At 67.6% G+C, this 27,736-nt stretch overlaps 1 protein-coding gene and 1 long non-coding RNA gene across 3 annotated transcripts in view; one reads left to right on the forward strand and one right to left on the reverse strand.

Moving 5' to 3' along the window:
- LOC127037184 (uncharacterized) overlaps positions 1-11,423 on the forward strand; it is a 115,682-nt gene extending 104,259 nt beyond the window's left edge. The window contains exon 3 of the long non-coding RNA XR_007770299.1: positions 11,293-11,423. This is a non-coding gene — a long non-coding RNA (uncharacterized LOC127037184). The remainder of the gene's footprint in view (positions 1-11,292) is intronic.
- Positions 1,267-27,333, reverse strand: AXL (AXL receptor tyrosine kinase). 2 transcript variants are annotated; one of them, XM_050928424.1, is made up of 20 exons: positions 26,626-27,333; positions 22,154-22,352; positions 20,316-20,416; positions 18,815-18,997; positions 15,225-15,305; positions 14,871-14,986; positions 13,446-13,641; positions 12,512-12,651; positions 11,937-12,075; positions 10,408-10,434; positions 9,917-10,049; positions 9,476-9,570; positions 8,516-8,611; positions 7,586-7,663; positions 7,307-7,399; positions 6,035-6,156; positions 5,565-5,674; positions 4,931-5,090; positions 3,410-3,546; positions 1,267-1,975 (listed from the first exon to the last, which is right to left on the reverse strand). In XM_050928424.1, the coding sequence occupies exons 1-20, from the start codon at positions 26,696-26,698 to the stop codon at positions 1,618-1,620; spliced, it is 2,637 nt and encodes an 878-aa protein (XP_050784381.1). In that variant the 5' UTR covers positions 26,699-27,333; the 3' UTR covers positions 1,267-1,617. The 2 variants fall into 2 exon arrangements, with proteins under 2 accessions (XP_050784381.1, XP_050784383.1); XM_050928426.1 differs by having other exon boundaries at positions 9,476-9,567; positions 26,626-27,332.
- Positions 27,334-27,736: the final 403 nt, after the last annotated feature.

Consider the following 27,736-nt stretch of genomic DNA (forward strand, 5'->3'; position numbering starts at 1 on the left):
GGAGGGATTCGAACCTGGCGCCGGTTGGCAGCGGCTCAGACTGCCGTGCGCCCAGCCCGACACGGACATAGTGCAAAAGTGGCTTCGTCTCTAACCCGGGCTCCTGAATCAGCCCCATGTCCCTGGGCCCGCGCTGGCCTCGCCCAGGGCTTTGGCCACGGCAAAGCGCAGCCCCGGCCCGGCAGCCCTTTGCCCGAGTGCCCCGGTCGGTTTCCTTGTGCTCCTGGCAGGGCTGCGTCTGAAGAGCCGCCGGTTGGGTTCGAACCTTCAGAGTGGCCCAGGACCCGACGTGACGCCCTGCCCGGCAGAACGGAGGGGAGCTGGGCACCGGACGCTGGCGGCATCCAGGGGGCAGCTCGGTCCCAGGAATCCCCCACATGCAGCGGCTCCGGGCCCCGGGGCGTTGGGAGCCGGCCCCGCCCCGTGACTCTCTTCCCGTAACACTCCGCTGGCTCCGTCGTACCAGCCTGGCGGGAGTCGGTGGCCAGGTCCCTGGTGCTCCTGCGAGCTCCCGCTGGGGTGGCCGGCGCCGTGGGTCATTCCCCAGCGTGGGGTGACCTCGATCTGGCCCTGAGGGCCTGGTCCTGTCCCGGCAAGGGGCAGGGCCCCGCTCCGGCCTATGGCAGTGAAACAGCTGGAGGAGAAATGGCAGGGCTGGGCCAGGGGTGGGGGGCAGCAGCCCAGCCAGTCCCTGCCCTGCCCCAGCCTGGCCACCCCCCTGCTCAGCCCGAGGGGGGCAATTGGTGTATGTGCCATGGGGGGCAGCCAGGCCTGGGCTCAGCAGGGAGACCGTCCACGTGGCAAAGGGGGCTGGGAAGGAAGGTCTCGCTGGGGGCCTGGCTGCAGGTGTGGAAGGGTGGGAGGGATTCGGGGAGGATGGGTTGGGGGGCCGGGTTCCCCTGTTGGGGGTGGAAGGGTTGGTGGGGACAGGCAATGTTGGGGGAGGAGTTATTGGGGATTGGAGTTGGGGGGGGCAGGGGCCCAGGGTCAGTGGGGGGGTCAGACAGGAAATGGTGGGTGGGGCCCAGGATCGGGGGCGGTCAGACAGGAGATGGGGGGCAGGGGCCCAGGGTCATTGGGGGGTCAGACAGGAAATTGTGGGTGGGGCCCAGGATTGGGGGGTTCAGACAGGAGATGGGGGGCAGGGGCCCAGGGTCGGGGGAGGGGTCAGACAGGAAATGGTGGGTGGGGCCCAGGAGCGGAGGGATCAGACAGGAGATGGGACAGGGGCCCATGATCGGGGGGGGTCAGACAGGAAATGGGGGGCAGGGCCCAGGATTTGGGGGGGTCAGACAGGAGATGGGGGCAGGGGACTAGGATCGAGGGGGTCAGACAGGAAATGGGGGACAGGGGCCCTGGATTGGGGGGGATCAGGCAGGAAAAGGGGGGCGGGGCCCAGGATTTTGGGGGCAGACAGGAAATGGGGGTGGGGCCCAGGATTGGGGTGTCAGAGAGGAGATGGGGGGCAGAGGCCCAGGATTAGGGGGGTCAGACAGGAGATGGGGGCAGCTGGTATAGGGAGGGTCTCCAAGCCACCCCAGCAGGCTGCCCAGCCCTGCCAGTGAGATGGGGATTGGGGCCCCCTGGGGATCGGGGCCCCCGGGGATGAGCCCCTCCTCAGGCCCCCTCCTCGGAGGCGGCGCAGGGCGCGGGGGAGGCGGGGGGGTCACCTGGCCGCCGGCCGCTCTCGGCGGGGGTGGGGCACAGGACGTAGCGTCCCTCCCCCTCGGCCCGGTGCACCTGGGCCGCCACGGCCCCCTTTGGGAGCAGCTGCTCCTTGGCCGCCAGCTCGGGGCCCGGCCCCCCCACAGCGCCCTGCTCTGCCCCCCCGTCCTCCATGTTGACGTAGAGGATCTCGTCGGGGCACTGGGCGGCCGGGAGACTCTGCAGCGTCTTCTCCAGCGCCCCATGCAGCTCCTCGAAGCTGGGGCGCTCCTTGGGGTGCAGGGCCCAGCAGCTGGTCATCAGCTGGTACCTGGGGAGAGGGGCAGCGATCAATGGGGGGGCCACCTCTGCCCCACAGCTACAGGGATGTGGCCCCTCTGGGGCAGGGCTGGATATACGTGGTCCCCTTGCCTGGCATAGAGCCGCAGTCGCGGGGCATGGGGGGCTGGTTATACGGGGTTCCCTCGCCCGGCACAGAGCTGCAGACACCTCTGGGGTGGGGCACAGGGGGGCCATACGGCGATCCCCCGGCTGGGGCTGAGATGCAGCATGCTGGGAATGCCCGAGGGTGGGCATGACATGCTGGAGGCAGGACCTTGGGGGGGTCCCCATGGCATGCTGGGAGGTCCTGGGGGTCTGGGAGGGCCCTGGAGGGTCCCTGCAGAATGCCGGCAGGTCCTGGAGATCTGGGGGGGTCCCTGTGGTGTGCTGCCAGGTCCTGGGGGGTTCTGGAGGGTCCCCGCGGCATGCCAGCAGGTCCCGGGGCTCTGGGGGGTCCCCATGGCATACCGGCAGGTTCCAGAGGTCTGGGGGGGTCCCTGCAGCATTCTGGCAGGTCCCAAGGATCTGGAGGGGTCCCCACGGCATGTCAGCAGATCCCAGGGCTTTGGGGGGTCCCCGCGGCATGCCGGCAGGTTCCGGGGGTCTGGAGGGGGTGTCCATGCGGCATGCTGGCAGGTCCCAGGGGTCTGAGGTTGTCCCCGCAGCGTGCCGACAGGTCCCAGGGGTCTCGGGGTGCGGGGAGTCCCCGCGGCATGCTGGCAGGTCCCGGGGGTCTGGGGGTGGTGGGGGGGGTCCCCGCGGCATGCCAGCAGGTCCCGGGGGTCTGGGTGGGGTCCCTGCAGCATGCCGGCAGGTCCCGGGGGTCTCGGGGTGCAGGGAGTCCCCGCGGCGTGCCAGCAGGTCCTGGGGGTCTGCGGGGGCAGGGGGTCCCCGCGGCATGCCGGCAGGTCCCATGGGTCTCGGGGTGCGGGGAGTCCCCGCGGCATGCTGGCAGGTCCCGGGGGTCTGGGGGTGGTGGGGGGTCCCCGCGGCATGCCAGCAGGTCCCGGGGGTCTGGGTGGGGTCCCTGCAGCGTGCCGGCAGCTCCCGGGGGTCTGGAGGTGCGGGGGGTCCCTGCGGCGTGCCGGCAGGGCCTGGGGGTCTATAGGGGGGTCCCCGCGACGTGTCTGGGGGCTGCAGGGGGGTCCCTGCGGTGTGCTGGCAGGTCCCGGGGGCCTGGGGGCTGCAGGGGAGGTCCCTGCGGCACGCCAGCAGGGCCTGGGTGTCTGTATGGGGGTCCCCGCGACCTGCTGGCAGGTCTCTGGGGTCTGGGGGCTGCAGGGGGGTCCCTGCGGCGTGCCGGCAGGGCCTGGGGGTCTGTAGGGGGGTCCCCGCGACGTGTCTGGGGGCTGCAGGGGGGTCCCTGCGGCGTGCCGGCAGGGCCTGGGGGAGGCCGGGGGTCCCGGGGGACGGGTGCTCTTACAGCCCGTCCAGGCAGTCGAGGGGCTGCTTGAGGCGATGGCCCTGGCGCAGGTAGTCGTAGATCTCGCTGTTCTCCACGCCCGGGTACGGCGTCTGCCCCCGCGTGGCGATCTCCCACATGGTGACCCCGAACGACCACTGCAGGAGGAGAGCGTCAGCGCCGCGTGGGCCGGGCCACGAGGGGTCTGGGGGCGTCCACCATGGGCTGGGGGCAGGAGGGGGCAGTGGCTGCGTTGGGTGGGGTTGGTAGCTGGGTAGGAGGGGTTGTGGCTGCACCAGGAGGGGCTGGTAGCCAGGCAGGAGGGGTCGTGGCCGCACCAGGAGGAGCCAGTGGCTGCGACGGGGGGGCTAATAGCTGGGCTGGGAGAGGTCGGTAGCCAGGCAGGAGGGGTTCTAGCCACGCAGGAGGGGTCGTGGCTGCACCAGGCAGGAGAGGTTGTGGCTGCGCCAGGAGGGGCTCACAGCCATGCTGGGAGGGGTCGTGGCTGTGCCAGGAGGAACCAGTGGCTGCGCCGGGGGGCTAGTAGCTGGGCTGGGAGAGGTCGGTAGCCAGGCAGGAGGGGTCAGTAGCTGCACCGGAGGGGTTGTGGCCGCACCAGGCAGGAGGGGTTGTGGCTGCGCCAGGCAGGAGGGGTCATGGCCAGGCAGGAGGGGTTCTAGCCACGCACGAGGGGTCATGGCTGCACCAGGCAGGAGAGGTTGTGGCTGCGCCAGGAGGGGCCCATAGCCGGCAGGAGGGGTCGGTAGCTGCACGGGAGGGGCTGGTAGCCGTGCAGGACGGGTCAGTAGCCGTGCAGGAGAGGCCCGTAGCCGGCAGGAGGGGCTCGTAGCTGTGCAGGAGGGGTCAGTAGTCGTGCAGGAGGGGCCCGTAGCCGGCAGGAGGGGTCGGTAGCCGCACAGGAGGGGCCCGTAGCTGGCAGGACGGGTCGGTAGCTGGGCAGGAGAGGTCAGTAGCCGACAGGAGGGGACGGTAGCCGGCAGGAGGGGTCGTGGCTGCGCAGGAGGGGTTAGTAGCTGGCAGGAGGGGCCCGTAGCCAGCAGGAGGGGCTGGTAGCCGCGCAGGAGGGGCTGGTAGCTGGCAGGAGGGGTCGTAGCCACGCAGGAGCGGCCCGTAGCCGGCAGGAGGGGTCGTGGCTGCGCAGGAGGGGTTAGTAGCTGGCAGGAGGGGCCCGTAGCCAGCAGGAGGGGCTGGTAGCCGCGCAGGAGGGGCTGGTAGCTGGCAGGAGGGGTCAGTAGCCGACAGGAGGGGACGGTAGCCGGCAGGAGGGGTCGTAGCCACGCAGGAGCGGCCCGTAGCCGGCAGGAGGGGTCGTGGCTGCGCAGGAGGGGTTAGTAGCTGGCAGGAGGGGCCCGTAGCCAGCAGGAGGGGCTGGTAGCCGGCAGGAGGGATCCGTAGCCAGCAGGAGGGGCCGGTAGCCGGCAGGAGGGGTCAGTAGCCGGCAGGAGGGGTCCGTAGCCGGCAGGAGGGGCCAGTAGCCGGCAGGAGGGGCCGTAGCTGCGCCCGCCCACCCGCCGGGCTCACCACGTCGCTCTTGGTGGTGTAGACGCGGTCGGCCAGGCTCTCGATGGCGATCCACTTGACGGGCATCTTGGCGATGCGGCCCTGGCGGTAATAGTCGCCGTTGTAGATCTTCTTGGAGAGGCCGAAGTCGGCCACGCAGACGTTCATGTTCTCGTTCAGCCTGCGGCAGCACAGGGCCTGGTGAGGGGGGGTCCTGGGGGGCTGGGGGAGGAGGGGCAGGCCAGGGGGGTGGGAGGAGGGGCTGGGACCCTAGAGGGGCCAGGGAGGAGGGGCAGGTTGGCGGGGGCAGGAGGGGGGAATGGGACCCTGGGGGGCAGGCAGGTGGGGGCAGGAGGGGGAATGGGACTCTGGGGGGCTGGGGGAGGAGGGGCAGGCAGGTGGGGGCAAGAGGGGGAATGGGACCCTGGGGGGCAGGCAGGTGGGGGCAGGAGGGGGGAATGGCACCCTAGGGGGCTGGTGGAGGAGGGGCAGGCAGGTGGGGGCAGGAGGGGGAATGGGACCCTGGGGGGCTGGGGGAGGAGGGGGAATGGGACTCTGGGGGGCTGGGGGGGCTGGGACCCTGGGGAGCAGGGGGAGGAGGAGCCAGCACCACTGAGCAGGGGGGTGCCGGCTGCAGGGGGGGCACGTCTCTCACATGCAGTTGCGGGCGGCCAGGTCCCGGTGGATGAAATCCCGGCTGCTGAGATAGTCCATCCCGCTGGCGATGTCGGCCATGAACCCCACCAGCGTCCGTGTGGGCAGGTACTGGGGGAGAACAGCTGGTCAGTGCCCGAGCCAGGGGCTCTCCCTGAGTTGGGCCCCCCATGTGGCCCACGGCACCTGGGGCTGGGATGGCACCAGGGCTGGGTGGCGGCGGGGCTGGGGAGGTGCCGTGGCAGTGGCTGGGGTGGGGTGGCAGGGGGGCCGGGGTGGCGGCAGGGCTGGGTGGTGGCAGGGCTGGGGAGGCGCCGTGGCAGTGGCTGGGGTGGGGTGGCAGTGGGGCCGGGGTGGCGGCAGGGCTGGGGTGGGGTGGCAGTGGCTGGGGTGGGGTGGCGGCAGGGCTAGGGAGGCGCCGGGGTCGGGGCCGGGGCCGGGGCCGGGGCCGGGGTCCAGCGGCGCACTCACCAGGGGGCTGTCCCCGAGCCGGGAGTAGAGCAGGAAGCTGTGCAGGTCGCCGTGTTTCATGAAGGGCAGGATGACGACAGGCGAGGGGTAGCCCTCGCTCTCCGTGCTCTGCAGACACACCCCTGCCGAGAGGGAGCAGAGCGGCCGTGAGACCTGCCCCTGGGGTCCCAGCCCCGCCAGATCCCAGCCCCTCCATATACCCACCCCCCTAGATCCCAGGCGCCCTGGATCCCACATCCCTCAAATACCCACCCCCAGGATCCCAGCCCCCCTGAATCTCAGCCTCCCAGGGATCTCAAAGCCCCTGGATTACCACCCCGAGACTCCCCCTGGATCCCAGCCCCCCAGATGGAACAGGGCCACCAAGACAGGGTTAGATCCCAATCCAAAATGAAGGAGTGGGAAGGGGGCTGTGAGCCAGGACTCCTGGGTTCTCTCCCAGGCTCTGGGAGGGGAGGGGAGGGGAGGGGAGTGGGGTGTAGGGGGTTGGAGCAGGGGGCTGGGCACCAGGACTCCTGGGTTCTCTCCCAGGCTCGGGGAGGGGAGGGGAGTGGGGTGTAGGGGGTTGGAGCAGGGGGCTGGGAGCCAGGACTCCTGGGTTCTCTCCCAGGCTCGGGGAGGGGAGTGGGGTGTAGGGGGTTGGAGCAGGGGGCTGGGCACCAGGACTCCTGGGTTCTCTCCCAGGCTCGGGGAGGGGAGTGGGGTATAGGGGGTTGGAGCAGGGGGCTGGGAGCCAGGACTCCTGGGTTCCAGGTGGTGGGTGAGTCCGTCCCCCGGATTGGTGGTCAGTTGCTCCATGTGGCCATGGGGCTCCAGTGACCTCCCTCGGGGTCACTAGGGGCATGTGGGTAGCACCTGGGGAGCCGCGGGCTGAGCTCCCGGCCTGGCCAGGAGTGCAGGCTCCGCTCTGTGGCCGGGCACCGCGGCCTGGGTCGCCCGGGGGCACTGCTGCAGGCCGGACATGAACCCAGGCCCTGTGCAGCTGAGGCGTGACGCGGCGAGGGAGGGAATCCAGCCTGGCGCAGGGTGCTGGCCCGGCACAGCCTGTGCCAATTCCCCTGGCAGCTGTCCCGAGTTCCCGTCTCTCCCTCCCACATCTGCTTTCCCAGGGAAACCTCCCGCCCCCTGGGGCCCCAGCCCCCCACTTCCTCTCTGCTTTCTAAGGCCATCGCAGTGACATTCCCCCGTCCCCCCGGCCTGGCATACAGGGCACCCTGCTCCTCCACCCTCCCTTAACCCTGTGGGTGCTGTGCCCGGGCGAGGGGCTCTCACCCAGGAGCTTCATGACGTTGGGATGGTCGAACTCCTTCATGCAGACGGCCTCGCTCAGGAAATCCTCCATCTCACTGCGCGTGCAGATGGCGACTGCGGGGAACACGGGGGGGGGGGGTGACGCCAGAGCCACGGACACGAGGGCAGAGCCGCAGGGGAGCAGAGGAGGGGTCCCTGGGGAGGAGGGGGCCCACTAGGGAGGCAAGAGGAGAGGGGGTTCTGGGGGGAGGGAGGGTCCCAGGGTCTCGCCAGCCCCCCAGGCGCCTGCCACACACTTACTCTTCATGGTCTTGACGGCCACCTTGAGGACGCTGTTGTCCTGGTTGAGCTGCCCTTCCATGACGGAGCCGAACTCGCCTGGGGAAGCCGGAGGCAGAGGAGCTGTGAGATCCTCGGCAGTGCGGGGGCTGGGACACACGGCACGGCCATTCCCTGGGCAGCAGCTTGTGCATGCACACACAGAGCAGTGCACATGCACACACACACAGCAGAGCACACACGCAGAGCACACACACACAGCAGTGCACATGCACACACACACAGAGCAGTGCACACATACACAGCAGTGCACATGCACACACACAGAGCAGTGCACACACACACAGCAGTGCACACGCACACACACACACATCCAGCAGAGCATACACCCAGCAGTGCACAGCCTTGCCAGCAGGGGGCACCCCCCATCTCTGTCCTGCCAGCAGGGGGCCCCCCCAGATCTCTGTCCTGATAGCAGGGGGCACCCCCCCAAGGATCTCTGTGCCGACAGCAGGGGGCAGCCCCCCACAGATCTCTGTTCTGGCAGCAGGGGGCACCCCCCACCCCGGATCTCTGTGCCAACAACAGGGGGTAATGTGCCCAGAACGGGTTACATCCGCTCCATGGCGAGGGAGCAGCTTGGGGAAAATCTTGCTGCCAAGCCGGGAGCTGGATGGGGCTGTGGAATTGGGCCGGGGTGGGGACCGGAAACCCGGGAGCGCTGGAGCTGCGAGCCAGGGGCTTTTCCAGCCTGGCTCACAACTTTCCAAAGCCGGAGCTCCCTGGCCACGTCGGTGGCATGTGGGGAACCTGGCCTGCAGCCCCCAGCACCCCGCCTGCCTGGCTCCCTGGGCCGCATGGGGGGAACCCGCCAACCCCAATGGATCCATAGAGGGGTAGCAGATCCCACAATGCATTGTTGCCCTCCAGCATGGGGTGCAAGCCCCCTACCTTCACCAAGGGTCTTCCCCAGGGCCACCTTGTGCCGATCCACCATCACGTCTCGCAGCTTCTCCTTCAGGTCCTCACTGATGCCCAGGCTGTTCACTGCGGCACAAGGACGGGGACAAGGGGTCAGGCTCCAGCGTGGTAAGGACGGGGCCCAGACCCTGGCCGAGAACAGGGCCCCGTTGTGCCGGGCACCCCCCAGACCCGGGCGGAGATCAGGGCCCTGTCACACTGGGCGCTGCCCAAACCCCAGCCGAGATCAGGGCCCCGTCGCGCCGGGCGCTGCCCAGACCCCGGCCGAGATCAGGGCCCCGTCGTGCCAGGCATTGTCCAGACCCCGGCCGAGATCAGGGCCCCGTCGTGCCAGGCATTGTCCAGACCCCGGCCGAGATCAGGGCCCCGTCGCGCCGGGCGCTGCCCAGACCCCAGCCAAGATCAGGGCCCCATCAGGCCGGGCACCACCCAGACCCCAGTCGAGAGTGGGGCCCTGTCGTGCCGGGCTCTCCCCAGACCCTGGCCAAGATTGGGGCCCCATCACGCCAGGTGCTGCCCAGACCCTGGCCAAGATCGGGGTCTCGTCGTGGCAGGCGCCGCCCAGACTCCAACCGAGATCAAGGCCCCATTGTGCTGGACGCTGCCCAGACCCTGGCTGAGATTGGGGCCCTGTCGTGCCAGGCGCCGCCCAGACAACTCTCCGTCTGAACCAGGGGTGGAGGGAACGAGGCCTGGAGAGGGCCAAGGACTGGCCCAGCGGCAGCCTGCCAGCCAGCAGTAAAACCAGGATGGGAACCCAGGTGTCTGGAGCCGCGTGGTGCCCGAGTCTCTGGGCCATGCTCTCGGAGATGCCCAGAGTACAATGGGGCAGCCGGAACCTGCCTGGCTGGAGGCTGGCCCCAGGTTGACTGTCAGGTCCTGGCGAGTGGGGCGAGCCGTGGGCCGAGGCGTGGCGGGCGAGGTACTCACGCGTGGCCTCTGTGGTCCTGCGGCTATACGACTTGCGGACACGGTAATGGACCACCAGCTCTCCCTGCTCCACTCGGGGTTCAAAGGCCTCCCTGCTTGGGGGGTGACAGCCGGTGAGAGACCCCAGCCTGCAACATCTGGACCCTGAAGCCAGCCAGTCCCTGCCCTCGGGCTGGACGGGAGCCGGCGCCTGCTATAGGCGACAGGCCCCTGCCCCATACCCACCCTCCTGAGCCAGCCAGTCCCTTCCTCGGGCTGGATGGGAGCCAGTGCCAGCTAGAGGGGCCAGGCCCCTGCCCCATTCCCACCCCCGAGCCAGCCAGTCCCTGCCCTGGGGCTGGATGGGAGCCGGGGCCCGCAAGAGGGGACAGGCCCCATGCCCCATTCCCTGCCCCTTTCCCCACCGGCCCACTCCCAGCCCCCATTCTGCTTCCCGCTCACCCAAACCGCGTCTCCTTCTTGCGCAGCCGGGCCAGGACGAGGACGAAGAAGATGGCGAAGGCCACGGCCAGGCCCACGGCCAGGATCACAGCCCACCAGTGCCACGAGAAGGCGGGGGCCACGGTCTCCCTCACTGCATGGCCAAGGTGTGGGGTTAGCTGGGTTGGAGGGGGGCAGCGAGGTGCTCTGTGGATCTGCCCCAGGCCCCCCCAGTCCCCGCCCATGGACCCGCCCGGGAGCCAGGCTCCCCTTGGGCTCCCCAACCCCCCAGCTCCACCAGACCAAACGTGCTCCCTGCAGGGGGCAGGGCTGAGTCACTTGGAGGCTGCACCCAAGGTGGGGAGAATTAGCCCGTCAGGTGCCTACCCCCAGCGCTGGATCCCCACAGATCCCTGCAAGATCTGACCCCAACGACCTGCAGGACTGGGCAGGCAGTGGGGTGGAGGGGGTGGAAGGGGCAGGGCAGAGGGAGGGGGTGGGGGGCTCCTCACCTTGCTCGGTCTGTGGGGCGAGCGGATCTGCAAAGGGGAGAGAGAAGAGAGGTGCCGTTAGCTGTGGGGGGCAGACCAGGGGCACGTGTTTAGGGGCCAGTGCACTACGTCGCCCAACCAGCTGGTCCAGGGGCTTTTGAGCCTGAAATGGGACCTGGATTGGAACCAGTCTTGGTTCTGGGTTTGCAAGAAATCAAAACACTGCCGGTAGCAAGAAATCGCTCCAACACAGAACCCCGAGACCCGGGTCGGCACTGGGGACAGTTCAGAACCACGGGACCTGGGTCGGAGCTGGGGGACCCAGTTCCGAACCACGGGACCCGGGTCAGCGCCGGGGGACAGTTTGTGATGAACTGGGAATGTTCTTAATATTTTCTCTGAATACTGGGTTGGTGCCTCAGTGTCCCCATGGCAGTTCTTAAGTATCTGGCAGAGCAAAGGGCCAGTGCACCTAAATGCCTGACACTCTGTCTCCTAGCAACTGATGGCCTGGGCCCCCCCTCTGCAAAGGTGCCAGCTGAAGGTGTTGGAGACAAAGGGATCAGGTGACCTCCTGGCCCGGGAAAGGGGCTGAGCAGAGAGGAGGGGCTGGAGGGGTTTTGCAGTTTGGGAGCTGGCTGGGGATGAGGAGTGAAGTGCAGATGTGGGGGTCTGCCTCACTGGGCCCCAGAATGGACCCAGCCGAGGGGTCCGGTTCGCTGTATCTCCAAGCTCTGTTTTAGACCCTGTTCCTGTCATCTAATAAACCTCTGTTTTACTGGCTGGCTGAGAGTCACGTCTGACTGCGAAGTGGGAGTGCAGGACCCTGTGGCTTCCCCAGGACCCCGCTGGGGCGACTCGCTGTGGGAAGCTCATGGAGGGGCAGAGGATGCTGAATGCTCCAAGGAGAGACCCAGGAGGTGAAGCCGTGTGAGCTGCTTGCCCTGCAGACAGTCTGCTCCAAGGGAGAGGAGGCTCCCCAAAGTCCTGCCTGGCTTGGTGGGGAGCAGTTCCAGAGCATCGCCCGGTGACTCCGTGACACAGTTCAGAACCACGGAACCCGTGTCGGAGCCAGGGGACCCAGTTCAGAACCACGGACCCAGGTCGGAGCCGGAGGACCCAGTTCAGAACCCCAGACCCAGGTCGGAGCCGGAGGACCCAGTTCAGAACCCCGGACCCAGGTCAGAGCCGGAGGACCCAGTTCAGAACCACAGGACCCAGGTCAGAGCCGGAGGACCCAGTTCAGAACCACAGGACCCAGGTCGGCACCAGAGGACCCAGTTCAGAACCACAGGCCCCGGGTCGGCGCTGGGGGACAGTTCAGAACCACGGGACCCTGGTCGGCGCCGGAGGACCCAGTTCGGAACCAAGGGACCTGGGTCAGCACCAGGGGACCCAGTTCAGAACCACAGACCTGGATCAGAGCCATCCCTGGGTTTGCAAGCGTCAGCCCCACCCCCAGGTTAGCCCGGCCTCTGTGGGACTGCGGTGCGATGGGAGAGCCCACCCCACGGCTGGTCCCTCACCCGGCCCAGTCCCCCAGCACTCACGGGATGGGGAGACCATGACGGCGTCGCTCCAGGGCCCGTCCCCGGCGCTGGTGTATGACGCCACCCGCACCATCAGGTTCTGCACCTCTGAGACCAGCTCCAGGGTCTTCTCGGTGGTCAGCCCCACATCCACCACCACCTGCCGGGGAGCGGGGTTAGCCAGGGCTGGGACACTGGGCTTTTCCCTCTACGGGCGCTGGCTCCAGGGACTGGCCGGCTCAGGGGGCAGGGAATGGGGCATGGGGCCTGCCCCCTCCAGGTGGAGCTGGCCCCAATGTGGCCCCAGGGCAGGGACTGGCTGGCAGTGGGGGGGGGAATGGGGCAGGGGCCTGTCTCCTCTAGGGGCACTGGCCCTGATCTGGCCCCAGGGCAGGGAAGTGGCTGGCTCAGGGGGGTGGGGAATGGGACCTGTCCCCTCTAGGGGCACTGGCCCCGATCTGGCGCCAGTGTGGGGTGCTTGCTGGGGCAATGGGGCCAGGATGGTGGTGGGGGCTAGCTTAGGGGGCGGTGGCGAGCTGGTGGGTTCTCCTCAGCGGGCAGGCCAGGGTCCTGGGGGAGCAGGGGGGCGAGCTCACCTCGGGCGAACCGGGGCTCTGATAGGCCAGCCTGTACCCACGCAGGATCCCGCCGAGCGGCCCGCGTGGCTCCAGCCAGTGCACCGTGGCCCGGCTGCCGTTCTGGAAGGCCGTGACGTTCTCCGGCGGGGCACAGGGCGCTGCCAGGGGGCACAGACACGTCACCCAGGGGCTGCCCCTCTCCAGGCCCATCCCCTGGGGGGGCAGGGCCCTGTCCTGGAGCAGACTCCCCCATGAGGCACTGGGGCAGCTGCGTTCCCAGGGGACCCCCCCTGTGGGAACAGAGCCCCCCCAGCCCTGCCCCTGTGTTTGTCTTGGCACTGCACAAAGCCCCATATCGGAGCGAAACATTCCTGAGCCCAGCCCTGGCAGCCTCTGCTCCAACATGCAGAGCGGCCTTGGGGGGCCAGGACAGCACCCCCCGCTCCATCCTGTCCCAGCGGGGACCTGACCGAGTGAACCCAGGAATCCAGGCTCCCAGGAAACCGGGCACTTAGTCATGGGGATGCCACGTGATGAGTCAGCGAATGCCCAGCTGGCACCAGGGAGTCGGCACTGGGCAAGGTGGTTCAAAATGCACTAACCACTAGACCCCACTCCCCGCCCAGAGCCGGGGATGGAACCCAGGAGTCCTGGCGCCCTGCCGTCCCCCTCTAACCACTAGACCCCACTCCTCTCCCAGAGCTGGGGATGGAACCCAGGAGTCCTGGCACCCAGCCGTCCCCCTCTAACCACTAGACCCCACTCCCCTCCCAGAGACAGGGATGGAACCCACGAGTCCTGGCACCCAGCTGCCCCCTCTAACCACTAGACCCCACTCCCCTCCCAGAGACAGGGATGGAACCCAGGAGTCCTGGCACCCAGCCGCCCCCTCTAACAACTAGACCCCACTGCCCTCCCTGCTCAGCTCCCCGGGCCTGTTGACACCCCTCACCCCCTTCCAGGGTCTCCATGGGCACCCAGTGGGTCCAGCGGGAGGCGCCGGCCTCGCTGCGGCAGGCCACGCGGACGTGGTAGGAGGCAAAGGGTGCCAGCCCCTGGATGACGTGGCGGAAGGGCGGCACGCTGAGATTCTGGTTGTACATGGCCTCGGGGGGGACAGTGCTGAGGTCCTGGTCAGTGCGCACAGCCTGGAGGAGACAGTGGGGCATTAGTGGGGGTGGTGCCCAGCCTGGGGTGCCCCCTTCCCTCCCTGCAGGTGTCCAGGTTCCCCTTCAATCCCCCTTGCAAGCCACGGGGTGCCCCCAGGCCCCTGACCCCCATTCCTGGGAGAGCAGAGCTAGGCAGATCCAGGCTGCAGAGGAGGTGGCTCTCACACCAGTGGGCCGGCCCAGAGCCCCCCCACCCAGAACTTGGCCACTATCTGCATTCACTGCTGGGCCGGTCCTGACTCCCCAGCCCCATGGCGGGGGAGGGAGAGAAGGTTTCTCAGCTCCATCCCCATCGCCCGAGGCTGAAGGATGGCAGGGCGGGGCAATGGTCCCCCCATGGAAACTCCCTTCCCCTCCCCAGTTTCGTTTTCCTGGGCGCATCGAGCTGGGGAGCAGACACAGCCGGGGGCGAGGGGGGGGGTGTCACAGCCTGCCTTGGGTAGGGGGACGGGATGTCCGGGCTCTGGGGAAAGCAGAAGTGGGAAGCTGGATTCTTTCATAAAACCCAAATCCGGGCACTCAGCAACTTGCACTTCCTCTTTCTCAGGGGGGGGGACACAGGAAATGGGGGGCCAGCTGCCCCCCGTGTCACCTTCCCCCCACCTGCTTAAGCCCCCGTGTGACCACTCCCCTCGCTGCTAAGGATATTCACCCCCATAACATCCCCCCAACCCCGGAGCCAGCGTGTGCGCTCATCTCCCCGGGGCCCCCATCCCGTGTGCTCAGGGCTCCGATCCCCATGGATCAGTCCACCATGTGCTCAGCCCCCTAAGAGCCCCACTCCCCACGGATCAGCCCCCCATGTGCTCAGCCCCCGCATCCCATGTGCTCAGGGCTCCGATCCCCATGGATCAGTCCCCCATGTGCTCAGCCCCCGCATCCCGTGTGCTCAGCCCCTTTAGAGCCCCTATCCTCACGGATCAGCCCCCCGTGTGCTCAGCCCCCGCATCCCGTGTGCTCAACCTCCTAAGAGCCCCGATCCCCACGGATCAGCCCCCCGTGTGCTCAGGCCCCCCATCCCATGTGCTCAGCCCCTTAAGAGCCCCGATCCTCACAGATCAGCCCCCCGTGTACTCAGGCCCCCCATCCCATGTGCTCAGCCCCTTAAGAGCCCCGATCCCCACGGATCAGCCCCCCGTGTGCTCAGGCCCCCCATCCTATATGCTCCGGGCCCTGATACCCCCAGACCAGCCCCAGGCCGAGCGTACCTGGACGGTGCAGATGCTGAGGGGCGACGCCCCGCTGGCCCCTGGCTCCCAGCCCACCTCCAGGGCGTTCTCGCTGCGCGTCACCAGCACCACGCTCCTCGGCCGCTGGGGGACCACTGTGGGCAGCAAATGGGGGAGAGCTCAGGGGCTGCCTCAGCCTGTGCTCCAGGGCATACCGGCTGGGCAGGGGGGGCTATCCTGAGAGACCCTCTGGGGGCTCATGGGGGAATTGAGGCAGGGGCTTGCCCCTCCCAGCAACCTGGGACGCGCCCTCCTCCAGTGCAGTGGGGAGCCTAGCGGTCGCGGGCTCCCGGGGCCCGATCTGCAGTGCAGGGCAGGGCCCGGCCCCCTCACCTGTCATGGCCGCGGTCCGGGAGGTGGCCACACCCTTGGCATTGTGGGCTTCACAGGAGAACGAGGCGCTTCTGTTCAGGCCTGGAAGGGACAAAGCAGGGGGAGGGGATGAGAGCATGGGGCAAAGGGACCAGGCTACCCCCCAGTGCCCCTCACCCCCGACCCGCAGCCCCCTGCCACCCTGGTGCCCCTCACCCCTGACCCGCAGCCCCCTGCCACCCTGGTGCTCCTCACTCCCGACCCGCAGCCCCCTGCCACCCTGGTGCCCCTCACCCCCGACCCGCGGCCCCCTGCCACCCTGGTGCCCCTCACCCCCGACCCGCAGCCCCCTGCCACCCTGGTGCCCCTCACCCCCGACCCGCAGCCCCCTGCCACCCTGGTGCCCCTCACCCCCGACCCACAGCCCCCTGCCACCCTGGTGCCCCTCACCCCCGACCCACAGCCCCCTGCCACCCTGGTGCCCCTCACCCCCACCCGCAACCCCCTGCTACCCTGGTGCCCCTCACCCCCACCCGCAGCCCCCTGCCACCCTGGTGCCCCTCACTCCCACCCGCAGCCCTCCGCCATTGCAGGCCTACCGCCCCCCATGCTATTCCTCACTCCCGACCCACAGCGCCCCCCTACTGACCCCCGCCCCGCTCCCTGGCCCAGCTTTCCTGGCCGGCTCTGTCTGGGCGAGGGGGCGTCAGTGCCAAGTGTTCCCATCCCTCTCTGTTCCCAGCGCTGGCTCCCGCAGCCTCCTCCCGTCCCCCAAGGTCATGGTGCCTCCAGCTTATCAGGGCGTCCCCCGCCGGGACTGGGGGAAGGGGCGCTGGGCACGGGGGGTGCTGGGTCTTCAGCCCAAGGCCAGATTGCTCAGGAGGCCGGGACGGGCCACTGGCAGGGAGCGGCTGTGGGGCAAATTCCCAGTTCCCCTCAGTCCCCTCCAAGTCCCTGGCACCTCCCCCTCCCTGCCCCCCTGCCTAGCCTGGGGGACTGTGCAGTGATGGGAGGGGTCCCCAGCCCCCTCACCCCAGTGCACCAGGCAGCGCAGTCCCAGGCAGGCTGCCCCGGCCGGGCAGGGGCAGAGGGGGCAGGGCAGCTCGGTGTGTGTCTGTCCACGCTGTGCTCCAGGAACTCAGCCGGCGCCTGCCCGGGGCGTCAGAGCGAGCGGAACCAGCTTCCCACAGCCCCCCCTCTCCCAGCCTGGCAGTGCCCCCCCACCCGCACATCTGGGGCCCAGGCTCCCTCCCAGCCGGCTTGGCCAGGGCTGGTATGTCAGTCCCCAGCTCCCGCCATGTGGTCGGCATTTCCGGGTCTGGCTCCCTGGCCGCAGCCCCAGTGCAGGGACCTCAGACAGGGCTGGGGGCTGGACTGAGGGGGGTTGGGAGCCAGCCCCAAACCACTGCCCAGGGGCGGCAGGGAAAAACAATCTCCAGGGATTTGCATCCCCTGTGGCCCCCCTGTGCCAACCCTGCCATAGCCCCCCATGTTCTACATTCACCCCTTGCCCTGGCCCCCTTGCCCCCACCTTCCGTGTTCACCACAGTTCCCCTGCCCCCAGCCCCCCTAGAACTGCACCCCCTGCCCACTCCCCTGTTCCCCTGCCCGTCCCACCACTGCCTTTCCATTCCCAGCCCCCTCTGCGCGCTCCATGCACCCGCCAGCACTGCCACTCCCTTCCCCTGCGGGGTTCTGCAGTGACCCCCTCCCCTCCCAGCCTGGCTGGGCCCCATGTTTGGAGGGTGGGGCACAAGGCGGCTGGACTATCACTTCCAGCCCTCCCACGCCATGCAATGGACACTGCTACCACGCCGGGCCCTGTGGTGGCACCAGCCGGAGCGGGCTGTGCCCTGACCCACCAGCTGGGTCTGCCCGGGAGGGACATGTCCCAGCCCAGCACTGCACCTGGTGCCGCTGCACCCCCCCTAACCCTGCTGCTCTAGAGCCCCCCATCCCCCATCTCAGCCCCTCTCCTGTCCCTCCTCCCCCAACCTGGCTGGGACGGGTGCCTGACTCACACCCCGGTCACCTCCGGCATCTGCTGCCCATTCCCCCAGCCTGAGTCAGCAGAGCTGGGCTGGCCACGTCCGTGGGGGCTGGGGCGGGGGGAAGGGGGGGGCCTGGGACTGTCAGGTACCCGAGTAGGGGCCCTGCTCCTTCTGGCTTCGGGGCCCTGGACATGGTGCACACGGCCAATGGGGCACACTCCTTGGTCCTGATCCAGGAGCTGTGTTTGTCTGTATCAGCAAAAACAATGAGGGTCCTTGTGGCCAGGGCCAGCTTTAGGAAGTGTGGGGCCCAATCTGAATACCCGGAGGTGGTCTGGGTCTTCAGCGGCATGTCCTTCACTCGCTCTGGGTCTTCCGCGGCACTGAAGGACCCGCCGCTGAAATGCTGCCAAAGATCCGGAGCGAGTGAAGGACCCGCCACCGAAATGCCACCGAAGACCCAGAGCGAGTGAAGGACCCGCCACCGAAATGCCACCGAAGACCCAGAGCGAGTGAAGGACCCGCCACCGAAGTGCTGCCAAAGACCCGGTCCGCAGCTGGGTGAGTAAAATTTTAAAAATTCGGCACTCTTCTTTAGGGCGCGGGGCCCTCTTAGGCATGGGCACAGGGCCCGATTTGGGGGAATTGGGGGAATCGGCCTAAAGCCGGCCCTGTTTGTGGCACCTTCGAGACTGGCAAATGTATTTGGGCCTAAGCTTTCGTGGGCTACCCGCACTTCGTGGGATGCCTGGAGGGGAACATACAGGCAGGTATGAGGGGTCAGCGCTACCGAGCCAATTCAGCGAAGGTGGAAGTGGCCGTTGACAAGAAGGGGTGAACACCAAGGGAGGGAAATCAGTCTGTAGGGCTAACGAGGCCAATGCAATCAAGGTGGCCCATTTCCAGCAGCTGACAAGACAGTGTGAGTATCAGCGGCAGGTCACTCCACTGCCCCCCCTTGGCAAGGCTTCTCCCATGTATTTATACCTGCCCCTGTATGCTCCACGCCAGGCATCCCACCAAGTGAGTTTAAAGCTTAAGCCCCAAAACATGGGCTAGTCTCTAAGGTGCCACAAGGATCCCGGCTGTTTCCACCCTGTATAAAGTGCTCTGAGAGCTGCACGCAGGGGGACATGTCCTGCTGACACAGCAGGCCTGAGCGGCTGACTCTGCAGTAAACACCCTGCGGCCGGACGGCTCTGCCCAGCAGCAACCCTACAATAACAGCAGCGTCTCCTGGGATTGCAGAAGCCATTCCCACGCCTGGAGAGTGCCCGCCGGCCCCCCGCCGCAGCCTCAGCCCTGGAGAACCAGCCGCCGCCAGTGACCGATGCCACCTTCCAGGCAGGCAACAAAAGGGACCGCGGGCTGGAGACAAGCGGCCTATTGAGAGCGGGGCCGGGGGGCAGGGGGGCAGCGAGGGCCCCCACTGAATGGAAATGGAGGCCAGCGCATGCCTTTGCAGGCTGCTCCCCTCACCCCCACCTCTGCCTCCTTCCCCATCCCCCGCTCCCAAGGACCCTGTTCTATAGAGTCCACAGCTGGGGCACCTGCCCTCTGGCCCCCACCCCCGGTAGGAAACCCCCCCCACCTCGAAGAGGACACCTCCACCACACTCACCGTTCACGGCCAGCGTGGAGGGCACCTGTGCCAGAGGGTCCACCAGGGAGTTGAGGGGGGCCCCGTCTTGCAGCCAGATGACCCGCACTGGCTCGGGGGGACCCTGGGCGCTGCAGCTCAGGTTGAAGGGGGTGTCAGCTGCCACCTCCAGGTCCTGGGGCTCCTCGGAGAAGAAGGGCAGACCTGGGGGAGGGCAGAGCTGCATTCAGACTAGTCCATCCTCCAGGGCTCCACCCATGCAGAGCGTCACCCCTACTTGGATGGATACTAGGGGGCCCCCCGGAGCTGGGGCATCTCTAGCTGCCCTCTCCCCACACTGCCCTACAGAGAGTCCCCAGAGCAGTGGGGTTGGGTGTTAGCACCCCATCAAGATACTGGGGCAGCTCCCCAGCGGTGGGCTCAGGCTCCCTTAAGACCCAGGCAGCGTCACTCACACTTGGGGTAGCTCCCCCCACTCTCAGCAATGGGCTCAGGCTCTCTGCAGACCCAGGCAGTGTCGCTGCATCACTCACACTCGGGGCAGCTCCCCCCACCCAGCGATGGGCTCAGGCTCCCTTAAGACCCAGGCAGCGTCACTCACACTCGGGGCAGCTCCCCCCACTCTCAGCAATGGGCTCAGGCTCTCTGCAGACCCAGGCAGTGTTGCTGCGTCACTCACACTCAGGGCAGCTTCCCCTGCTCCCAGCGACAGACTCAGGCTCCCTGCAGACCCAGGCAGCATCACTCACACTCGGGACAGCTCCCCCCACCCAGCGATGGGCTCAGGCTCTCTGCAGACTCAGGCAGCGTCGCTGCATCACTCACACTCGGGGCAGCTCCCCCCACCCAGCGATGGGCTCAGGCTCCCTTAAGACCCAGGCAGCGTCACTCACACTCGGGACAGCTCCCCCCACCCAGCGATGGGCTCAGGCTCTCTGCAGACTCAGGCAGCGTCGCTGCATCACTCACACTCGGGGCAGCTCCCCCCACCCAGCGATGGGCTCAGGCTCCCTTAAGACCCAGGCAGCGTCACTCACACTCGGGGCAGCTCCCCCTGCTCCCAGCGACAGGCTCAGGCTCCCTGCAGACCCAGGCAGCGTCGCTGCATCACTCACACTCAGGGCAGCTCCCCCTCTCCCAGCGACAGGCTCAGGCTCTCTGCAGACCCAGGCAGTGTCGCTGCGTCACTCACACTCGGGGCAGCTCCCCCCACCCAGCGATGGGCTCAGGCTCCCTTAAGACCCAGGCAGCGTCACTCACACTCGGGGCAGCTCCCCCTGCTCCCAGCGACAGGCTCAGGCTCCCTGCAGACCCAGGCAGTGTCGCTGCGTCACTCACACTCAGGGCAGCTCCCCCTGCTCCCAGCGACGGGCTCAGGCTCTCTGCAGACCCAGGCAGTGTTGCTGCATTCCCCTTTATTCAGACACTGCCCTGAGCCCCATGTCAGGCCCCCTGGCATGGTGCCCGTGGCAGGATCAGGGCTGTGCATGCCCCGCCCCTGCACTGGCACAGGGACACTCACCTTCCAGCCCCAGGTGGGCGGCATCAGACAGTACCTCCTCCCCATTCACCCACATGACGCACTGGTAGCTGCCCGCGTCTGAGAGCTGCACGGACGGGATGCTGCGGGGCAGAGAGGGAGCGTGAGCAGGGCGGGCACCACCTGGCACAGTGAAGCCCCACTGCTCGCCCCCTAGACAGGGACATGGCCATGGGCAGGGGTGGGGGACAGGTAGGTGTTTAGGGACTGCCCACCTAAGGCAAATAATTATTATTGAGGGGATATAATGGGCTCCACGATGGGAGGGGGACCCCCAATATCACCCCCCGCAACCCTTCTTCTGCCTCTCTCACAGCCCCCATCTCTCCCCAACGGGGCCAACAGAGGGGCCTCCGCAGGCAGCCAGATCAGAACGACGGGCCACCAGCCCCTCCCCCCGGCTACTCAGATCAGAGTGACAGGCCACCAGCCCCGTCCCCCCCGGCTACTCAGATCAGAGCGACAGGCCACCAGCAACCCCCACCCCCAGCTACGCCAGATCAGAGCGACGGGCCACCAGCCCCGTCCCCCGTGGCTACCCAGATCAGAGCGACAGGCCACCAGCAACCTTCCCCTCCCCCAGCTACGCTAGATCAGAGCGACGGGCCACCAGCCCCGTCCCCCCTGGCTACCCAGATCAGAGCGACAGGCCACCAGCAACCTTCCCCTCCCCCAGCTACGCTAGATCAGAGCGATGGGCTACCAGCCCCATGTCCCCTGGCTACCCAGATCAGAGCGACAGGCCACCAGCCCCGTCCCCCCGGCTACCCAGATCAGAGTGACAGGCCACCAGCAACCTTCCCCTCCCCCAGCTACGCTAGATCAGAGCGATGGGCTACCAGCCCCGTGTCCCCCGGCTACTCAGATCAGAGCGATGGGCTACCAGCCCCATGTCCCCCGGCTACCCAGATCAGAGCGACAGGCCACCAGCCCCATTCCCCCTGGCTACCCAGATCAGAGCGACGGGCCACCAACCCCGTCTCCCCTGGCTACCCAGATCAGAGCGACAGGCCACCAGCAACCTTCCCCTTCCCCAGCTACGCTAGATCAGAGTGATGGGCTACCAGCCCCGTGTCCCCCCGGCTACCCAGATCAGAGCGATGGGCCACCAGCCCCGTCCACCCCGGCTACCCAGATCAGAGCGACAGGCCACCAGCCCCGTCCCCCCCAGGTACCCAGATCAGAGCGATGGGCTACCAGCCCCGTGTCCCCCCGGCTACCCAGATCAGAGCGACAGGCCACCAGCCCCGTCCCCCCCGGCTACCCAGATCAGAGCAACAGGCCACCAGCCCCGTGTCCCCCCAGGTACCCAGATCAGAGCGATGGGCTACCAGCCCCGTCCCCCCCGGCTACCCAGATCAGAGCGACAGGCCACCAGCCCCGTCCCCCCCGGCTACCCAGATCAGAGCAATGGGCTACCAGCCCCGTGTCCCCCCAGGTACCCAGATCAGAGCGACAGGCCACCAGCCCCGTCCCCCCGGCTACCCAGATCAGAGCGACAGGCCACCAGCCCCGTCCCCCCCGGCTACCCAGATCAGAGCAACAGGCCACCAGCCCCGTGTCCCCCCAGGTACCCAGATCAGAGCGATGGGCTACCAGCCCCGTGTCCCCCCAGGTACCCAGATCAGAGCGACAGGCCACCAGCCCCGTGTCCCTGTGCGTCCCACCCCAGGGGCGACCAATGGGCCCATCTGGCCCAGGATCCCGGCTCCTCCCTTACTGGGCCACGCAGCTGCCCTGTGAGGAGGCAGGGGGGACCCTGCCTGGTCCCCAGGAGCTGCTGTGCCCCCCAGACACCTCCTCGCCAGGCCCCCACTCACCTGAGCTCGCTGATGGCCAGCCAGACCTTCTCGTTTATGGGCATCTGTACCTGGTTGCTGTCGGCCAGCTCCAGCGCCTGCCCGTCCCGCAGCCAGCTGATCTCGGGCAGCTCCTGGCTCAGCTGTACAGCGCAGCGCAGCCGCACGTCCTTGCCCAGGGACGAGGTCTGATTCGAGGGGTTCTCCAGGAAGTGCAGGTCTGTGGGCGGGTGGGGGAGGAGAGACAGGATGAAGGGGTCCAGTGCCAGAGGCTGCCCCCCAGAATCCCCTGGGTATGGGAGCAGCTGCACTTCAGGTTCCCTGGATCTCTGTACAAACAGCCCCTGTGCCCACCCCAGAGGTGGCTGCACCTCAGCTCCAGGTGAGGGATCCAGGGATAAGCAGCCCCTATGCCCCACCCCAGAAGCGGCTGCATCTGAGCTCTGGGCGAGGGATCCCTGTGTATATCTACATCCCAGGGATGTAAATCATCATGAGCCCCTGGGACAGCACCAGCCCTGAAGTTCTAGAGCCAGACAGAGGCTGGTTTACAGCCAGAGCCGGCCCATGGGCTCGGGTTCCAGGGGAGGTCCCTCCTGACCCCTGGGGCTCTGGCCCTGACGCATGCGACTGGCTGCACCTGCTGGGAGTGGACCCAGGGGGCTCGTCAAGAGGGCCCTGCTCTCTGGTGTGTTGGGTAAGGTGGGGCAGGGTTCGGGGCTTGTCCCGGTGTGACAGACCCCCCTGCAGAGTGACACCCTGCGGCCTGGGCTGGGGGGCAGGAGGCACTCGGCTGGCTCAGCACGGAGGGAATGCACGAGCCGGCATTACGTGGGAGAGGCCTGCCTCGTGCCAGGCGCACTGGCAGACTCTGGTGGATGGGGTGGGCATGGCCGCCCTGAGGCCTGGCACCTGAATGCCTGCACACAGCAGAGCGCTGGGAATCAGGACACCTGGGTTCCATCCCTGGCTTGGCCACTGAGTGTCTGCATTGCCTTGGACAGTCCCTGCCCGCCCACTGTGCCTCAGTTTCCCCAGTGGCCGAATGACAGATGATTATTCTGCAGCCCCCTCGAGAAGGGACCTTCCTAGATCCCCCCCCCCCCGGTCTGTTTTAGCCCTTCAAGAAGGGGAGCCACATTCCAGGGCGTGGGAAGCAGAAGGGACTTGGCAAGGGCCCCGCTCCTCACTCTGGGGGCTTGTGGGTCCCAGCAGCCCGAGAGCTCTGCACAGCCCAGCCCCCAACCCCCCCACCCAGCTGTGTGTATCAGACACAGGCACCCGGCCTGGAGCATGACACCCCGTGCCCCCTCCCTCTGTTGTGGTTCAAAAGTATTTATTTCCTCTTTCATTTCTCCCCTTTGAGCTTCCGGCCGAGGGGCTGGGGCCAGGCCCCTGGGCAGCCATTCCCAGCACGTCCCGGCGGCTGCAGAGATCTCAGGGCCTGGGACTCACCCCGACAGCCTAGCTGGGCTCAGAGATGGGGGGCTGGGCAGAGGCTCCAGGGAGGGCTGGGTTAGTGGTGAAGGGACTGGACCACTGCCGCCCTGGAGGGCCTGGGCTCAGTCTCTTCATCTCTCTGGGAAATGAGGAGAATTGTCCTCCTCTGGGCTGGTCACCTGGGAGCTCGTCGGGGCAGGGCCCATGTCTCTGGGCAGCGCCCGGCATGACGGGGCCCTGATCTCGGTTTGGGTCTGGGCAGCACCCGGCATGACGGGGCCCTGATCTCGGTTCGGGTCTGGGCAGCGCCCGGGATGACGGGGCCCTGATCTCGGTTAGGGTTTGGGCAGCGCCCGGGATGACGGGGCCCTGATCTCGGTTCGGGTCTGGGCAGCGCCCGGGATGACGGGGCCCTGATCTCGGTTCGGGTCTGGGCAGCGCCCGGGATGACGGGGCCCTGATCTCGGTTCGGGTCTGGGCAGCGCCCGGCATGACGGGGCCCTGATCTCGGTTCGGGTCTGGGCAGCACCCGGCATGACGGGGCCCTGATCTCGGTTCGGGTCTGGGCAGCGCCCGGGATGATGGGGCCCTAATCTCGGTTGGGGTCTGGGCAGTGCCCAGGATGACAGGGCCTGATCTCGGTTCGGGTCTGGGCAGTGCCCGGCCCAACGGGGCCCTGATCTCAGTTCGGGTCTGGGCAGTGCCCGGGATGATGGGGCCCTGATCTCGGCTGGGGTCTGGGCAGTGCCCAGAGTGACGGGGCCCTGATCTCAGTTCGGGTCTGGGCAGCGCCCGGGATGATGGGGCCCTGATCTCGGCTGGGGTCTGGGCAGTGCCCAGAGTGACGGGGCCCTGATCTCAGTTCGGGTCTGGGCAGCGCCCGGGACGACGGAGCCCTGATCTCGGTTGGGGTCTGGGTAGTGCCCAGCGTGACGGGGCCCTGATCTCAGTTCAGGTCTGGGCAGCACCTGGCACGACAGGGCCCTTTCAGCTGAGGCCCCTTAGATGATAATAAGAACACCCTGACCCACCCTGGTGTGTCTGAGTGGCAGAGCTCAGCGCTCCAAGGCGCTAGCAGGGACTGCATAACAACCAGCGAGTGTCCCAGCCCAAGACATTTCACAAGGTCAACGTGGGGCTGAAATGCACCCAGCTCTGGGGAGGAGTTCCTCAGCAGCTGGGAAAGGCCCCCGGACACCTGGGTTCAGGGCAGGAGCTGTCCAGGCTGGCTGCCTCACCACAGGCACCGCCTGGCCAGCAGTAACCAGTCCCAGATGTCTGGCCCTGGTCAGCAGGGCGGGCTCCTCAGCTGCTCTGGGTCCCGTCGGGAGAGGTGGGGCGGGGGGGCTGGTCCGAGCAGTGTCCCCGCAGCCCTGACCTGGCAGTCCTGGCCCCCGGCCGCCGCCTGAGGGGAGCAGCAGGTGCAAAACTCTCCCAGCCAGGTGGTATCATGTGTGGCATGCGCAGCACACCCTGCTGGTGCCCCTCAGCCCTGCCCCACAGCCCCCTGGGTCCAGCCCAGCCCCCCAGCTCTGCCGGTGCCCCTCAGCCCTGCCCCACTACCTCCTGGGTCCCAGCCTTGCCCCCCAGCTCTGCCGGTGCCCCTCAACCCTGCACCACAGCCCCCTGGGTCCAGCCCAGCCCAGCCCAGCCCAGCTGTGCCGGTGCCCCTCAGCCCTGCCCCACTACCTCCTGGGTCCCAGCCCTGCCCCCCAGCTCTGCCGGTGCCCCTCAACCCTGCCCCACAGCCCCCTGGGTCCAGCCCAGCCCTCCAGTTCTGCCGGTGCCCCTCAGCCCTGCCCCTCAGCCCTGCCCCACTACCTCCTCGGTCCCAGCTCTACCCCTCAGTGCTGCTCCACTACCTCCTGGGTCCCAGACCAGCCCTCCAGTTCTGCCGGTGCCCCTCAGCCCTGCCCCACTAACTCCTCGGTCCCAGCTCTACCCCTCAGTGCTGCTCCACTACCTCCTGGGTCCCAGCCCAGCCCCCCAGCCCTGCCAATGCCCCTCTGCTCTGACCTGCAATCCCCTGCTATCCCAGCCCCGCTGGGCTCTGAACAGGCCCCTTTCCCAGCCCCGCCGGGCTCTGAACAGGTCCCTTTCCCGCAGCCCCCTGCCGTCCCAGCCCCGCTGGGCTCTGAACAGGCCCCTTTCCCAGCCCCGCTGGGCTCTGAACAGGCCCCTTTCATAGCTGCGATGGGCTCTGAACAGGTCCCTTTCCCGCAGCCCCCTGCCGTCCCAGCCCCGCTGGGCTCTGAACAGGCCCCTTTCCCAGCCCCGCTGGGCTCTGAACAGGCCCCTTTCATAGCCGCGATGGGCTCTGAACAGGTCCCTTTCCCACAGCCCCCTGCCGTCCCAGCCCTGCTGGGCTCTGAACAGGCCCCTTTCCCAGCCCCACTGGGCTCTGAACAGGCCCCTTTCCTGCAGGGTACTTCGGGGTAAAGCCATTTTTAGCATCCACCTATTCAGGCACCTCTACAACCCTCCTCATTGTGGGCTCTGGGCGCCTCCCGAAGCGCACAGCAAGTTTGAGAGCAGGTCCTGGAGTCTGACCTCCTCTCTACCCCAGCCCACCCTACTACCCTTCCCGTGCCCGGGAGACTGGGCAAGAGCCTTACCCCAAATGGGGAAACCGAGGCACAGTGGGGGTGAAGGGACTTGGCCAGGGTCACACAGGGAGTCTGTGGCGGAGTCAGGATTTGAACCCAGGTCTCCTATGGGCCCAGGCCTCTGCCCTACCCTCTAGACCCAGCTGCCTCTGCATGCAGTGGGGCACAGGGGAAGATGGCCCTGATCCTGCCGCTTGGCTCTGCCCTACTTGCCGTGGGAGGCTGCAGAAGAGCCAAGTGTCCTGAGCTCCAGCCCAGGCCCTTCCAGAAGGATTTCAAAGGCTCCCACCAAGCCCTGGGTCCCTGCCTCCTGGTGGCCCAACAGCCCTTTGAGGGAGAGCCAGACTTGCCAGTGTGACTTGCTTGGGGGCCCAGAGCATTTTCCCACAGCGCCTGGCATAGCCTGGAAGCCAGGCCTCTGCGGAGGGGCTCAGGGTGGGTACTCACCCGACTGGGCAGCGCCTGTGCCCATCCAGCAGGCCACCAGCACACACAGGAGGGACCTGCAGGCCTTGCCCATCTTCTACCAACCAAAACAAGCCGTCGGCTCCGATTTCCCCCCAAATCGCCAGTTCCTGGAAATGAGGTGGGGGGTCGGGAAGGTGGGGGCCAGAGCCAGGAGCCCTGCCCTGACAGACAGAGCCAGGGGCTGGGAACTGTCCCGAGGCTGGAATTGGTCCAGGCGGGTCCCGAATCAGCGCAGGCTCCACACGGCCGATCCGTGCCTCGAAGGATGGTTTGCCGGGGCTCAGGGGAAACAAATTCCTCCCCACGACTGGGCCAGAGCAGTGCGAGCCCCGACACAGAGCTGGCTCCAGTTCTCCTTCCTTGGCCGAGCTAGTGGGATCGTCCCGGTCTCAGCCTTCCTTCGCGGTGTCCACACCTGACTCCCCACGTCTCTTATCCGCCCGCCGGCGCCTGGGTATCAGAAAAGTTCGCAACGCAAGATTGAAACATCCAGTCCAACCCCAGCGAGGGCTTGGCCCCTTCCCAGCCCTCTGGCTTCCCTCCTTCCAGAGCCAGAGCCAGAGCCAGAGTCAGAGTCAGAGCCAGAGCCAGTGCTGCTTACGCTTTCCTCCCTGCCTGGCTCCCCACCCACCCACGCTGCCTGGGCTGAAACTTGGCTGGGCCCAAAAGGAGAAGGGGGCAGGGAGCTGCTGGCCCCAGCACTGGGGTGAATGGTTGGGAAATTCCAGCCGGCAGCCGAGGGGTTAATGGGAGGAGAGCAGCAGAAAGGCTGAAAGAAAGTTTTCAGTCTGTTAAAGTTACAGGCACTGGGAACGGAGCAGGCGAGGCCGGGGCCAGGCGGGCGCGGGACTGGGTTGCTGAGGGGGGCGGGCAGATGCTGCCTGTGCCCAGGGCACACCAGGGGTTAGTACAAATTCAATCTTTTCTAGTCTTATTAACAGGATAATAGTGTGCAGTGGAGATCGGGGCCCCGTTGTGCCGGGCGCTGCCGAGACCCCGACTGAGATCAGGACCCCGTCGCACCGGGAGCTGCCCAGACCCCAGCTGAGATCAGGGCCCCCTCGTGCCAGGAGCTGCCCAGACCCCGACC

The sequence above is a fragment of the Gopherus flavomarginatus genome, chromosome 18 (genome assembly GCF_025201925.1).
Source record: "Gopherus flavomarginatus isolate rGopFla2 chromosome 18, rGopFla2.mat.asm, whole genome shotgun sequence".
NCBI lineage: Eukaryota > Metazoa > Chordata > Testudines > Testudinidae > Gopherus > Gopherus flavomarginatus.

Excerpts from the sequence above, each read along its gene's own strand:
- AXL (XM_050928424.1), bottom strand. The coding sequence starts at position 26,698 with ATGGGCAAGGCCTGCAGGTCCCTCCTGTGTGTGCTGGTGGCCTGCTGG. Across the intron at positions 12,076-12,511 it reads AGAGCCCCGGTTCGCCCGAG|GTGGTGGTGGATGTGGGGCT; the intron begins GTGAGCTCGCCC and ends GCTCCCCGGCAG. Across the intron at positions 10,050-10,407 it reads CGCCCCACAGACCGAGCAAG|TGAGGGAGACCGTGGCCCCC; the intron begins GTGAGGAGCCCC and ends TTGGCCATGCAG.